The sequence below is a fragment of the Canis lupus genome, chromosome 20, assembly GCF_003254725.2.
Source record: "Canis lupus dingo isolate Sandy chromosome 20, ASM325472v2, whole genome shotgun sequence".
NCBI classification, from domain to species: Eukaryota; Metazoa; Chordata; class Mammalia; order Carnivora; family Canidae; genus Canis; species Canis lupus.
Genome location: NC_064262.1, coordinates 29,102,602 through 29,117,192, shown reverse-complemented (window position 1 = coordinate 29,117,192; position 14,591 = coordinate 29,102,602). Strand labels below are relative to the sequence as shown.

Here is a 14,591-nt window from a genome sequence, read left to right as displayed (position 1 = left end):
GCAGAACCCTGGGCTTTCTCCCACCTAAAAAACCTGTCACCTCTCCCGTTCCTGGAGCCTGATAATCAAAGACCCATCTGTAAAGGCACAGTAGTGGGAGCTTGTGTTGAGTCCTCTGGAGGCATTTTTTTCTCTGCCTTCCCGGCCGAGCCAATAGTCCTTGTGGCTACAGGCTTCACTGTTGAGTCCTCTTATCAATGGTCTCATGATTCCAAAGCAAAGGTCTGAGTGTTTGAAATGAACATCTTGGCTGCCCCATTTCAAATCTTTGCCTGTGTTGAAAAGGTGCTGTCTACACGTCTGACACTAAACGTTAATAGGTATCAGCAACTGCGAGGAGCCTTGCAGTTTCTCTGCTCATAGGCTGCCACTAGCAAAGCCTTCCCAGAAGAGATGAGCCTTTTCAGTGAGGAATGAACTAACCACTTAAAACCTGAATTCCAACAACCAGCCAGAAGCCCAGTCTCCTCAGGGCGTGTGGATCCACATGTCAGAGACCAAGGGGGCTTGGTCCTCCCTGTGTGCTGAAAAGGTAATTGCCACCTGGGTCCACCAGGGGTGAGACCCATTCAAAGCCTGGTGTCTCCTTGCAAGCGGCAAGCTCCCTGTTCTCTCTCCCCTAGGGTCCTCTTGGCCAGGCCCAGGAGTGGCTACTTGAGGCCAGTCCCCAGGGAACAAGAGACCCTGGAACCATCTCATTGAGGACCATCCTAACAAAAGGGCCACTTAGTGCAGATGCCCATCTGGAGGTCAAAACAAGGTTGCAATCCAAACAGCGGAGTACATACTCTGAGCCACACTGAGATCAAATAATAGGAAGATACCAAGGAGAAGTCAGGAGATTTAAAGCTAACAAGGGGACTGTTGTGCAGAAGCCAGGACTGTCCTTTCAAATCTGATACCCAGCACTGGGGATATCTGTAAGAGAAAAAATTTTATATAGGGACCAAATTGAAACAAAGGGATCCTACCTACTGGATCATAATCATCTAGGATCAATGACTAACCCTATCAGTGTGGGTCATTAGTTGATCTCTTGATGTGGCTATTGGGATCACCTACAAAGGCAGCTCATGGGATCTTAGATCTTGGGTGATTTTTAAATAAAAAGTCTCACATCGCTAAGGGCAGCTATAAAACTCTAGGTGGCCCAGGCATTTCCTTGTCATCAAGAAGACCATCACATCCTTTCAGTAGTAGGAAATAGGAGACTCAGCCAGAGAAAATGCAGCCCCAACAGTAGACCTGCACCCTGGTATCTGGCACAGACCTCCATTTGGAGCCTGTGACCAGAGCAAGGCAGAGGGAGAAGGGTAGAAGTCAAGTGGTATTTCTGGAAAGGATGCTGAGCTCATTTAAAGTGGGCTAGGTCCACTTTGCCCTGGTGGCAGGAAATCACAGCATCTTCAACCTGAAAGGGAGGGAAGGAGGCCCTACAGTACATGGAGTCCAGTCTACCATCCTGTGTCTGAGAAGCAGCTGTCGTCAAGTGGAGCTGAGAACATGCATCATTCTGAACTTCACCACCTCCCTTAGCGCCAGGCTGAACAATGCTTTTTCCTGCACAGGACATGGACAACTCCCATGGCCTTTAACTCTCAGAGGAAGAGGGATATCACGCAAAAAAAAAAAAAAAAAAACTCCAAGGAGGTAGGAGACATCAGTAATAGTATAATGTGGGAAAGTCAAAACCACATGCTTGGAGGGCTAGAGAGTTGAATTTCTGCTTCAGCCTTCCTGGACACTGGCTGCTGCTGCTGCTGCTGCTGCTGCCTCTGCTGTATTTCGTGCCTGTGGCTCTGTTACACGCATAGCAGAGATAGCTGATAGGATAAGAATGCTTTCAGATTTGCTGTCCTCCATGGTTAATTGCCACACAGAGCATCTAATCCTCAGTTGTTGACTGAGAAACTGACTTGCACACCATGGTTCATGGGAATGGAGGGGATGCCATTGTGTGGTGTAGGGAAAAAAAAATCCACAGATAGATGAGAAAGACTTACAGTTCTCCCTCCTGTGTTGGAAAACCCCAGTTCTCCATCTCCTGTGTGTGTGTCCCTACTTTTATACTATGGAACATCTTGCTTTTTGGCCCTTCTGGTTATCAGATGGGGGGAGGGGTCCCCACCTAGCAGTACTGTGACACCAGCTGGATGTCCCACAAACTTAACTCAGTTCTGCTACTATCTCCCTGGAGATGGAGTGTCAGATCCCACAGATTCAGGGCTCAGTCCCAAAAGATTGTGTCCACCCCACGTCAGATCCCAGTCACAAGTAGTAGGTCCCCAGATTACCAAAAACTTCTGTCCAACTTGGCTACAAATCAGAGGCTCCCACCACCCCCCCCCCCTTCATGTTTGATTAATTTGCTGGAGTGCCTCACTTGGGGAAACACATAATTACACTCACCAATTTGTTAGAGCATATGATCAGGGATAAATGATACAGATAAAGAGGTACATAGGACAAGGTCTGCAAGGGTCCCCAGTTGTAGGTGTTTCTGTCCCTTGGGAGTTAGGAGCCTGTTATCACTTAGAGATTTATAGGAGTTTCAGGAGCCCTATGTCAGGGATGTGATCAGAAATAAACATTAGAACAAGAAATGCTCCTAGTGCTCTTATCGCTTAGAAAATTGCAAGAGTTTTAGGAACCCCGGGCCCAGGAACCCGGGCAGAGACAAACGTATAGGTTTTTGGTTATCCCATCACCGGATACTGTTTGCATTACTTAAGACCCCATAGGTTTAAACAGTCATCCTTGTGCTTGACGGAACTTGGGGCCACCATGCACCAGAGTCTCTCCCATCATGAGACGGTGGCTGTCCGGCCAAGTCCAGCCTTCAGTAAGACCCACCCAGGGGTGAATTCTGTTAGCGACCCTTTCTCTTTCTCTGCTTGCCAGCCACACTAATTTTTTTTCCACTTTTCAGTAGCAGGGCTTTTGTACAAGCTGGGTTTTTTTCTGTTGGACAAGCTAAGCCTCCTTCCTTCCTGTTCACTTCATAAGCCTTACTCTTTTCAGTTCAAACATCACTCTGCTCAGTAAATCTTTCCTAACCAATCTCCCAAACCTGGGTCAGGGTCCCATATTAAACCTTCCTACAGGGGCACCTGGGTCGCTTATTTGGTTAAGCATCTGCCTTCAGTTCAGATCATGACCTTAGCATCCTGGGATCGAGCCTGTTGTCAAGCTCCCTGCCCGGCAGGATGTCTGCTTCTCCCTCTTCTTCTAACTCTCCCCCTGCTCATGTTCTCTCTCCCATTCACTCTCTCAAATAAATTTATTTAAAAAATCATTTTTTGGGGGGAAAAACGCTTTGTACAGAATAACTGTAATAATTTTGTAATTACATAATCCTTAATGCTGGGAATATTTAACAGTTTGGATGCCATGGACCCCTGCAGCCATCTGGTGAATCCCATAGACTTCTCCTCATATTGATGGTCTTTGGATGCATTAAATAAAGTAAAATAGATTACCAAGGAAGCCAATTATCCTCAGATATTATCAGAAAAAATTTTAATTGTAATATAGTAATTTATCTGCTTCTTGATGAAGGCATTAAATTATAAAATCTAGCAGCAGGTCTAATAACCATTGTAATTTTGAAATAATAATAAGCATGAAGGAAAATTTGAGATCTTGGCAACAACTGTAATATATCTGTGATTTCTTTTGCTGATGTCTCATAGGTCCTGCTAATTACTACTACTGCACTTTGTTGCAAGCATTTGAAATGTAAGGCAATGCTGAATTTTAGTTAGACATCACTGGAAATAAAAGTGTATTTTTTTCTCATCCATGTTCACAGATTTCCATAGATTCTTTTTTTTTTAATTTTTTTTTTATTTATTTATGATAGGCACACAGTGAGAGAGAGAGAGGCAGAGACACAGGCAGAGGGAGAAACAGGCTCCATGCACCGGGAGCCCGACATGGGATTCGATCCCGGGTCTCCAGGATCGCGCCCTGGGCCAAAGGCAGGCGCTAAACCGCTGCACCACCCAGAGATCCCCTATAGATTCTATCTAAAACCCCAAAGAAGCCCTACGTTCATAGCTCTGTTTTAGAGGAATTAAGTGGTTGGTATATTTCTCTCTCTGGGCTATAATTTCTAGGAGGTCAAGGTCTATGTCAAGTTGTGTTCAACTAGTTCCCAGTTGGTGTCCTGGTACATAATAGGTGCTCAATAAGTATTTAAAATAGCGACTCTTTACAGCACACTTCCTATACATCGGTCAGAATGTGCTTGTGCATTTTGTACATTTATCTTGAAAGTTTTACCCATGTTTTATCTAAGACCATACAGCTGGTATGTCCAGAACCAAAGCAGGCTGCCTCCAAAGTTGAAAAAGGGAATGAATGAGCCTCCTGGGTCTCTGACTCTAAAACAGGGATCCTGATGGAACCAGGAGCCCAATAGAATTACAGAGAGGATTTCATGGCATGGTTCATGAAATGCACTAACTCAGCCTAGAGCCAGGCTCATCAGATAGGACTTGTTACTATTGCAGCATCAGCATGGAATGACACAGCGTAAAGGCCTTGGGGGTGGGCGCCCTACACTGCCCCATATATTCCCAGTGTCCCTGTGATGGTTTGGGGGACCACAAACATAGACTGCATTTCTGATAGGGAGAATGGTGATAGGGCTTCATCCATCCAGGGCTTCGAAGGATTTGGAGGTTGCTCTGGAAATTGTCAAGAGACCTTACAGTCTCCTCTGTCGTTGAGAACGGAGAGGATGGGGAAGGCCGAGTGCAGAAGGAGGCTGCGATAGTGACACATAGTACCTGTGTGGGACGGCGCTCGCCTTTGAAACCTTTGAGTCACACTCCTGACACTCATGTTACCATCTTGTAGATAGGAGAATCGATGGAGGAGGTGTGTGAATAGAAGGCTCATGACCTTCCCATGGCTCTCCCACTGCCCACTCTGGTTTTGAGTCCAACAGCTTCGGTTCTAGTTCTGAACCTTTCTCTCCAAGTGATTGGCCCAGCCCTGTGACTTGGGCTCTCCGAACCCCATGTCCTCATCACCTTTAATGGGGAGAATAATTGAACCTACCTCTTGGATTTAGTATGCATGCATGGATTATCTAGATGAGTGCACGGAGCCTGGCCCTCGGCATGTGCTTGGCAGCTGGCAGCTCCAAATGGACATTAGTCAGATGTCATATAAACCAAAAATCCCAGAGCTGAGGCCCAGCATTGTATGATTTCATCCTTCCCAATTCTGGCCCTGTCACTGTGCTGCTTCCCTTTTGTGAGCTCTTGGGCAAGGGGAGGCGTGAGGGAGGGGACACCCCAGGGCATGGGGATTCCAGGTTTGAAGTCCTACATGGTCTGCTTTGGGGGATTTCATGTTTACCTAGGACTCTTTGATTCAACCCTTCACAAAGAAAAATCCTTCCCTGAGGCCATTTCTTTGGAAATTTCCCCTACAAGACTCCATTTTCAAGGGTTCTTGAGGTGAGCTGGGATGATGAAGAAGTGACAGGCATTTAAGCTGTGTAAGGCAAGCGAGGCTCCCTGGCTCCGTGCCACCTGAGTGGGTCTCCTCTGCTCCAGGAGAAGATAGTGCTGCTTATTGCCCGCTTTCTCTGCCAGGCAGGTCCCCAGGACACCACCCTGTGCAGTAGATGACATCACAGATTCCCCCCCTCACTGGCCCCCAGCTCCAGGCAGCAGCGTGACTTCTGTCGAAAGCATTGTGAAAAGTGAATCTGCACCAAGTTGCTGTGTCTGAGCACAGCTGTCCTTTGACTTCTGATCAGTAAAAAGCCTGTTGCCTGCGTGTGAAACTCAGGCTGCAGGGGTGCAGGGAGGAGGCCCTTCAGTAGTTTAAGGCACTTGTAAGTTACCACCAACGTTGAAACAGAGGCTGTCACATCAGTTTATCTAACACCCAGAAAGGAAGAGGGGTAGAGGTGGGGCTGGGGGGGGAACTAGCATTTTCTAAGAACCACTGAGAAAATATCCTTGACATTGATTTAGAATCAGAGGACCTTGGGTGCGCTGCTAGAAGCCTCTTCATTATTTAACGAAGTCTGGGATCATAATTAAAGGTGGTTCAGAATGTAGGCAGAAATTCTCAGAGCTGGCACCGAGCATCATCTGAGATGCCTGTGTAAAGCAATCAGACACCGGTGAGAACGTAATCAGGCCCCTGAGAAGGGGAAGGCTGATGTCAGAAGCACCTCACAGGGGAATATTTGTTGAAAGAGCCAGGTACAGTGCCTCCCGCATGGTTAAAAGGCTTCAATTTTGTGTAAAAGAGGACTGGCCCACTCGGTGTGTTAGGTACAGCTTGCCATGGCTGTTGTCGAGGGTACTGGGCAACCCGTTGTGTGCCTAGGAGAGTGCTCCTGGCTACTCATTTTAGACAGGCGGGAAACTCCGTTGGCCATGGGGGCCAGGCAGCTGTGGGTGCAGTGTGTGGGTAGAGGCAATGGGGAGTGGTGGGGACTGTGGCAAAAGTAAGCACACCACCTGTCACTCTGAAGGGGAAGTTGCCTTGCTTGTCATTAGATGCAGGCCCAATTTAAAAATCCAGCAGTCTCTGTAAAATATGCCAATTTTTAAAACACTGTGTGGGCCCAGCAGCTTATCCCTGTATTGGCCACTGGGCCTGAGCCTCACAGATTCTTGTTCAGCCTCCTTATTCTCTATGAGCCTCACCCCAACCCTGTGAGGAGGATATTGCCAGGTATCAGCACCTGATGATTTTATAGATGAGAACACAAAGGTGTGGAGGAGTCTGGCCCCAAAGCCCAGGCTTTATTATACCAGCCTTTCCAAATTGTTCCATAAAATTCCTTAATGCTCTGTTTTATATTTTGAATTTTAAGGAGTTTTTTTGGAGAGTTTCCATCACTGAACAAAGCAAACAAAACTTGGAAATACAGAGCTCAGTAATGTGCTGTCTGCTTATTTGCCTGTCGTTTGGAGGGCATCTGGTCACTCCACCTCCTGCAGGCACTGAGCGTACCGGGAGTTTTGTCATCTTTACGGACTGCACATTTTTTCCGATTGGCAAACATCCCCTCACCAAAGGTGTCCCCGGGGACAGATTGTGTGGCACCGGTTCCGTAGATGAACTTTATTAGTGGTCCTGACTGAAGAGCAAAATACCTTCCCTGGTTGTGTGAATGAAATCTGAGGCCCTACTGGGGGGCTCTAGTGATGAAGGGTGTGGTCCTTGCCCTAGAGGTCACCAGAACAGAGAGATGGGATGCTGATGGGGACATGTGTGATGGGCAGGTTGAGGTGGGAGCGCAGAGACCGTGGAGGAGAAGTGTGAGGCTGAACCCAAACCTTTAAGGAGGCTTAAAGGAGGGTAGGGGGGTGTTGCTGGCCAGAGAGAAGGGTGGAGGACTGTGAGGCATGGGGATGGGTGATGACACACAGGACCTTTCCACCAAGAGAATCAGGCATTTACTCTGTCCACTCAACATGGCATTCATTCAGCCACTATTTATTGAGGGCCTGCTTCGTGCCAGGCTCTGCTATAAGCACCAGGGATCATGTGGCAGACAAGACAAAAAAGGTACCGGCCTCATGGAGTTTCCATTCTAATGGGGAAGTGGATTATTTATTGCAGATAATCAGTGATGTCAGTAATATGATTCCACATAGTATGAAGTGCTAGGAAGAGTCTCAGCTCTGTCAGGCTGTGTTGCGGGGCAAAATTCAGTGCTAAGAATGCAAATGTGGGTGGTAAACATCCTTCAAATGAAAGTTTGGCCTCCTTTTATCTTCCGGATAAGAGATCAGCAGACCACTGACCCATGAGCCAACATGACCACAACCTTTATTACCACCATGAGCTAGAAAGAATTTTTTTTAAATTTTAGACAGTTAAAAAAAAAATCAGATTTCCTAACACATTGAAAATCCATGTGTGAACTGTATTTTTAGGTTTAAATAAATCGAGTAGAAAACGACTAATATAGATGACTTGATATCTATATGGTAGCTGTGCAATAAAAATAAAAAGGAGAATCCTATGAAATAGGAAGGTGGGATGCCTGGGTGGCTAAGTGGTTGAGCATCTGCCTGCAGGGAACCTGCTTCTCCCTCTGCCTGTGTCTCTGCCTCTCTCTCGTCTCTCATGGATAAATAAATAAAATCTTCTAAAAAAAAAAAAAAAAGAAGAAGAAATAGGAATGTTGTGTTCATGAATAAAGTTTTATTGGAGTACACTCTCGCTTATTGCTGTACATATTGCCTGAGCTGGTTTTGCACTTGAAAGGCTTGAGTTCACTATTTGCAGTGGAGACTGTAGGGTTCAAAAAGCTGAGAATATTTGCTCTCTGGCCCTTTACCAAAAAAGTTGGCCAGTGCTATTCTGGGCCTTTCTAGTACTCTGCAAATACTGCCTCCAAAAATACTGGCCCAGAAAAACCCTCCCTCCCAGGGAGGTGGTGGAGAGAGATGGAGAGGTGTCGGGGCTCCTCAGCCTGCAACCCCCCTGGCTCTGTGCCTCGGTATGTAGTCTGGGGCAAGTGTGGACCTCAGGAGACCTCTCAGTTAACTGAATTTCCACCCGAGTAGATGGGCTTCTTAGAGGCCAGACCTGGCTCTTTCCTGAGCTTCACTCAGTATTTTCTAGTACTTATATAGAAACGATGTAGCATCGTATGTCAATTCTACTCTAATAAACAATTTTTTTTACAAAGGCCCCATTGGACAAGAATTCTCCCTAGTTGTCACAGGATCCCCAGAGTCTCCAAAATGATAATCTCAGCATTTAAAAAGTTAAGTGCTAGTTTCAGATAAAAGGCTTTGATTTTAAATTGTATATATATTCCAGTACATGAGACAGTGGGGTTCTGTACTTCTTTGTGTGCATTCAAAACAATGATAGCAAGCTTTCTTCATTGACAAGGAAATATTTTCATGACTAGCTGGGTAAAACACAACAGTGCAACAAGTATAATGTAAAAGCATATCCCATGTACATCAAACTGTGTGTGCTTTTACCTGTGAATCAAGAGATACCTGAACATGAGATCTCCAGAAAGTTAACAAGTCTAGATTCTGGGATCTTGGGTGATTTTTTTTTTTTTAGCTTTCTTCTTTTTTGTATTACTTGGGTTTCCTTTTAAAAACATTAACATGAATCATCTTAATCAAAAGAAAAATCCAGCTATTTTAATTTCAAAGAATAAATAAGAAGAATGGTTGCATCCGCATGTGGGTGATAGAATTATTTATGTGGTTATGATGTAACTGTTGGAGATATATGCATCCCCCTACAGCTCACCACTAATTGGAGCAGAGGAGTGATGTCTTCAGAATAAGAGAGATTAAATAAGAGTATGGTAGGAGGTGAGAAAAGAGGTAGAAATCAGGATTTCTGACAAGGGTCATCATTGTGAAGGATGGAAACTTCCCAGTGTATGAATCTCCTTCGTTCATTATTGGCACCTGGAAAGATGGGGTGTAGATCTTTCCCTGTCTTGTCCACACCCCCACCCCATGCTTGGTTTGGAGAAACCACCAGCCACTGAAGTTGGGGTATTTAAAAGTGGTATGTTAGCGGCACCTAGTGTCTTCATCCTGTCCCTGCACCCCAGCAGCTCACTGGAAGCCTCCCTCCAGATTCCTCATTTGATGTCTCTGCCCTGGTGGCATTTGCTCGGTGGGCAGGGCAGCTCGATGCCTCCCGGGGTTCTGTGGGGCAGTGGGAATGCCTCATTAATTTATGCCTTCCTTCCTGTCTCAGTCATACAAAGTGAAGCTCTGCGGCTGAAGCGTGATTTGGCAGTTGAAGAGCAAAAGGATGCCTCCCTGTCAAAACCAATCTCCTCTTCCCCAGCAGTTGGGTCCTTAGAGCGGGGCCCGTGCTTCCCTGGCAGGAAAGCCTTCCTGCTACATTGAGCAGCCTTGGGCTTGGGCCCTTGGTGAGAAAATACGGGCGTCTGGTGCGCAGCGGGCTGCTTGCCACATAATTGATCTTCTGGGAGAGGCCGAAGCCCAGCCACAGTCCCCTGACTCAGGTTCTCCACTGTTGCTCACCTCCTGGGCCCAAAACCTGAGTGTGGTCCTCACCGCCCTCACTTCGCCCTCACACCCTTCGTAGTCCAGCACATCCCCCCACCCCTCAGTTCTACGTCTGTTTCCTCTAGAACCTGCTGTTCTCGTACCCTCTCCCTGGTGTGCAAGGCTGGCCCTCTGCAGCACCTCTTCAGTGCCTCCCTCTCTCCCTCCTTGCTCCTTCTCCAGGTCCTTCTGCCTCGAAGTAGAAGCTCAAGGGATCTTGAAAAGTGCAAACCTTTTTGCATCATTCTCTGGTTCAGATATTTTTTTTTGTAAATTTATTTTTTCTTGGTGTTCAATTTGCCAACATATAGAATAACACCCAGTGCTCATCCCATCAAGTGTCCCCCTCAGTGCCCATCACCCAGTTACCCCCACCCCCTGCCCATGTCCCCTTCCCCTACCCCTAGTTCGTTTCCCAGAATTAGGAGTCTCTCATGTTCTGTCTCCCTTTCTGATATTTCCCACTCATTTTCTCTCTTTCCCCTTTATTCCCTGTCACTATTTTTTATATTCTGGTTCAGATCTTTCTAGCAGCTTCTCAGTACCTGTAGGATCAAGACCAGACTTTGCATCTGGGGTGTGAGGCCTCTCACTCCAGCTGCACCCATCACTGCTTGCTCTTGCCTTGTTCTCTGTGCCTGTATCGAGGCCTTCTGGCTTCCTTCTGGCCCCTCAGGCCCTGTCCCTGCTCTAGTTCCTCAAGCTGCCCTCCCTTCCTCCCTTGACTCCCACCTCCTGTCAGCTCTCAGGCAGATGTGCCTTCCTCAAGGGAGTTGTTACCAAAGCCTGAGTCAGATCCTCCCATAACATGCTTGGAAAATACCTCTTATCTCTCTTCACATCCATCTGTGCTGTCTGGGTATGTAATACCAGCTTCATGCATCATTCCTGACTGAACCCCCATCTCCCCCTGTAGACCACTGGTTTCAGCTGGGCGCAACTGGCCTTCCAGGGGACATGTGAGGACCCTTTTAGTTGTAACTTGGGCAGGGAGTGCTACTGGTAGAGACCAGGGATGCTGCTGAACACCTTGCAGTGCACATGACAGCCACCCAAGAGCAAAGAATTGTCTGACCCATGGTCAGTAATGCTGAGGCTCAGAAACCCTGCTGTAGACTCTAAGCCCCATGGAGGCAGGAATGATGGCCACTGGGAGAGAATGCATTTGAAGGCCTAAAATGTCACACTTTTAAAGGCCAGCTTGACAGTGTCAAACCTCGAATGAGCTTGTCTGTAGATAGATGTAGAACCACCATGTCCCTTCAAATCTGCCAGCCACAAGGAGTGAAAAGGAGAATTTGCCTGGCTTTTCCTTATGCCCTACATCAGGGTCATTACATGAGATACTGCTGGTCCAGAGGAAAATCATCCCTGTTTTTGTGTCTTTGCTTTGAAATTATTTGAAGTCTCATTTTAAATTGTATTTGTTCATACTCTGAACTATTCACAGTAAAATTTCTTTTTTTTTTTTTAAGATTTTATTTATTTATTCATGACAGACTCACAGAGAGAAAGAGAGGCAGAGACAGGCAGAGGGAGGAGCAGACTCCATGCAGAAAGGCTGATGTGGGACTCGATCCTAGGTCTCCAGGATCACACCCTGGGCTGAAGGCGGCACTAAACCGCTGGGCCACTGGGACTGCCCCACAGTAAAATTTCATCTACAATTGTAGTGTGTGGAATACCCCACAAGTCAAGTGGCCTGGCTTCTTCAAAAAAGTCACCATGGAAAAAAGCCAGGGGACTGTAATAGATTTAAAGAGGCTAAGGTGTTGTGACAACTAAATACAGCATGAGACTGGAGGGGGGAATGGCTAGAAATAATCATTGCACACCATTAGGAAAGTTTGAATATGGATTATATATCAGATAATATTATTTTTTAAAAGATTTATTAATTTATTTGAGAGAGAGAGTAGGAGCTGGAGAGGCAGATGGAGAGAGAGAGAAATCTCAAGCAGACTCTCCGCTGAGCAGGGAGCCTAACGTGGGGCTTGCTCTCACGACTCCAAGATCATGCCCTGAGCCGAAACAGACAGTTGGACACTTAACCCACCGCGCCACCCAGCTGCTCCTCAGATCATATTATTGAATTAATGTTAATTTTCATAGGGATGCTAATGCTGTTGTGGTTATTGTCTTAGCTCAGCCTGCTACCACAAACTACCATAGCCTGGGTAGTTTATAAACAACAGAAATCTTTTTTTTTCTCATGGTCCTGGAGGCCGGCGAGTCCAAGATAAGGCATGAGCAGATCCTCTGTTGGGTGGGAGCTGGAGTCCTGGTTCAGAGACAGCTGTCTGCTCGCATGGTAAAGGGGTGAGGGGATTCTCCAGGGTTTTTTTTTATAAAAACACTAATCCCCTTCACCATGAGGAGGACCTCCCCAAGGCCCCACCTCCAAATACTGTGACCTTAGAGATTAGGTTTCAGCAGATGAATTCGGAGAGGGGGATGCAAATATGTAGTCCAGTGCGGTTGTATAAGAGAACGACCTTATTCTGAGGAGCCACAGGCCTGAGTAGGAAGGAGTGAAGAGTCACCATGTTTGTAAGACTTGCTTTCAGTGATTTAGCAGGAAAACAACCGTGTGTGTGCATGTGTGCATGCATATATGTGTGTGTGTGTGTGCACGTGTGTGCATTTGTGTGTGTGAGAGAGAGGGGTGGGGGAGAACACAGAGGTACAAAAGATTCGCAGCAGGTGAACCTCGGTGGCAAGTGTACAGACGTACTAGGTTTTCGGGGCTGGGATGTTGGAGGCCCCAGGAGCAGCGGGGGGGCCTGGTGTGCTGTCCGCAGAGCCCCTGAGCGTGGCCGCGTGTTGTCTCCAGTTTGCAGCTCCCCACCCATCCACATGAAAGTACAGCCCCTGAACCAGACGGCGCTGCAGGTGTCCTGGAGCCGGCCGGAGACCATCTACCACCCACCCATCATGAACTACATGATCTCCTACAGCTGGACCAAGAACGAGGATGAGAAGGAGAAGACGTTCACAAAGGACAGCGACAAGGACTTGGTAAAGCCTCCCTGTTGTGTTCAGAGCCCCCCTTGCAGTTAGTAGAGGGGTCCCTGCAGGTCTCTTTGCTGGGCGCCGCGCAGTGCACCTCATGTGTGTCTCCCAGCTGCTCGCTGCCCATGGGGTGTGGGGTGTGGCTACTACCCCCGGGGCTGTGCTCCTCAGTGCAGGGGCTGCCCGCGTGGGAGTCGTGGCCAGAGTCTACCTGGGCTCCCATCCACCCTCACACTTGCTTCCGAAGAACACCTCCAGGAGAAGCAAGGTAATTTCTTTGTAATCAGGCTTTTCGCAATGGGCTGCTTGTTCCTTCATTATAAAAACAACTAACAAAAAAATAAAATAAAATGAAATGAAATGAAATGAAATAAATAAAATAAAATAAAAAAATAAATAAAAATAAAAACAACTAACCGCAACAGAAAGCTCCCAGTCAGCCCCTTTTAGCGGCTATGATGATTGTAAATATTAAATGAGGTGTGCCAGTACACAGCTGGTCCTGGCACATAGTAAGTGCTCGATAAATGCAGGCTATTATTACGGTAATTGCCCTCCTCCTCCTCCTCCTCCTCCTTCCCCTGCTGGTACTATGGTCACCTTCACCAGGCAGCTGTCCACTGTCCCCACCACTCCCTCTCTCACATTCGATCAGCCTTACACATGACCATTTGATGCTGGACGCCTGCGACCATGTGGTTTTTGAACCTGTGTTCTCAGACTCCCGACACTATAATATCTGACCCCACTTTGAACTGACCACACCCAGCGTAACTTCTCATGTGAACATTTATGTAAATGTTTAGTGGCCAGGACCCAACAGGGCCCTTCAGAACAGATGTTTGCAAATGCTGTCTTCTCTGCTGGGAAAGCACACACTCCCCAAAACCATGAGGCCTGAAGTCTTTGCATAGAAACTCAAAGGGACACATTTGGGCTTGAAAGCCTTGCACTTATTGTTAATCAAAAAAAAGGCTCTGGCATAATGAAACCATAATTGTATGTGCACATGAAAAATGCAGTAGCACCAAGTGGGGTTCTTAATGACGGTTATCACTTTTTTTCGTTCCCAATACAGAGTCCCCAGGGCCCATTCAATCAGTTATAGAATAATACTTTTCATATTCTTTTAGATGAAGATTCTTTTACTTCATTTCCATTTATATTTTCAATTTCCCCACTAGACATTGTTATCTGGGTCACATTAGGGAATGATGAGCTTCATGAAATCAGAGAGAAATCTATTGAAAGGCACCCAAGGTTATGATGTGTTTTAACCTTTCTCTCGTCACTACTGGAAGTCCATAAGGGATTTTTCTCTTTCTGGAGTAAAGATGACTTGCGTTAATCAGCAGAAACTGTCTAGGTGCTTCTGCGGTTTCTTGTTCTAAGTGGAAAATAATTAAACACACAAAGATAAATAGATAGCAGCTGGGAGTGAATTCTAATAAACCCCTGCATAGACGGAGCAAAGATTTTGTTCCTAACGAAGACAGAGCAGGGGTCAGAGGTTTAGAGCAGGAGGCATAAATT

General features: G+C 46.6%; 1 protein-coding gene across 5 annotated transcripts in view; it reads left to right on the top strand.

Moving 5' to 3' along the window:
* The window catches only part of PTPRG (protein tyrosine phosphatase receptor type G), a 705,078-nt gene that overhangs the window by 581,511 nt on the left and 108,976 nt on the right, over positions 1-14,591 (top strand). For all 5 annotated transcript variants that reach the window (XM_025456409.3, XM_049097815.1, XM_025456410.3 and 2 more), the window contains one exon: positions 12,880-13,064. In XM_025456409.3, coding sequence (XP_025312194.1) covers positions 12,880-13,064 — 185 coding nt within the window. The remainder of the gene's footprint in view (positions 1-12,879; positions 13,065-14,591) is intronic.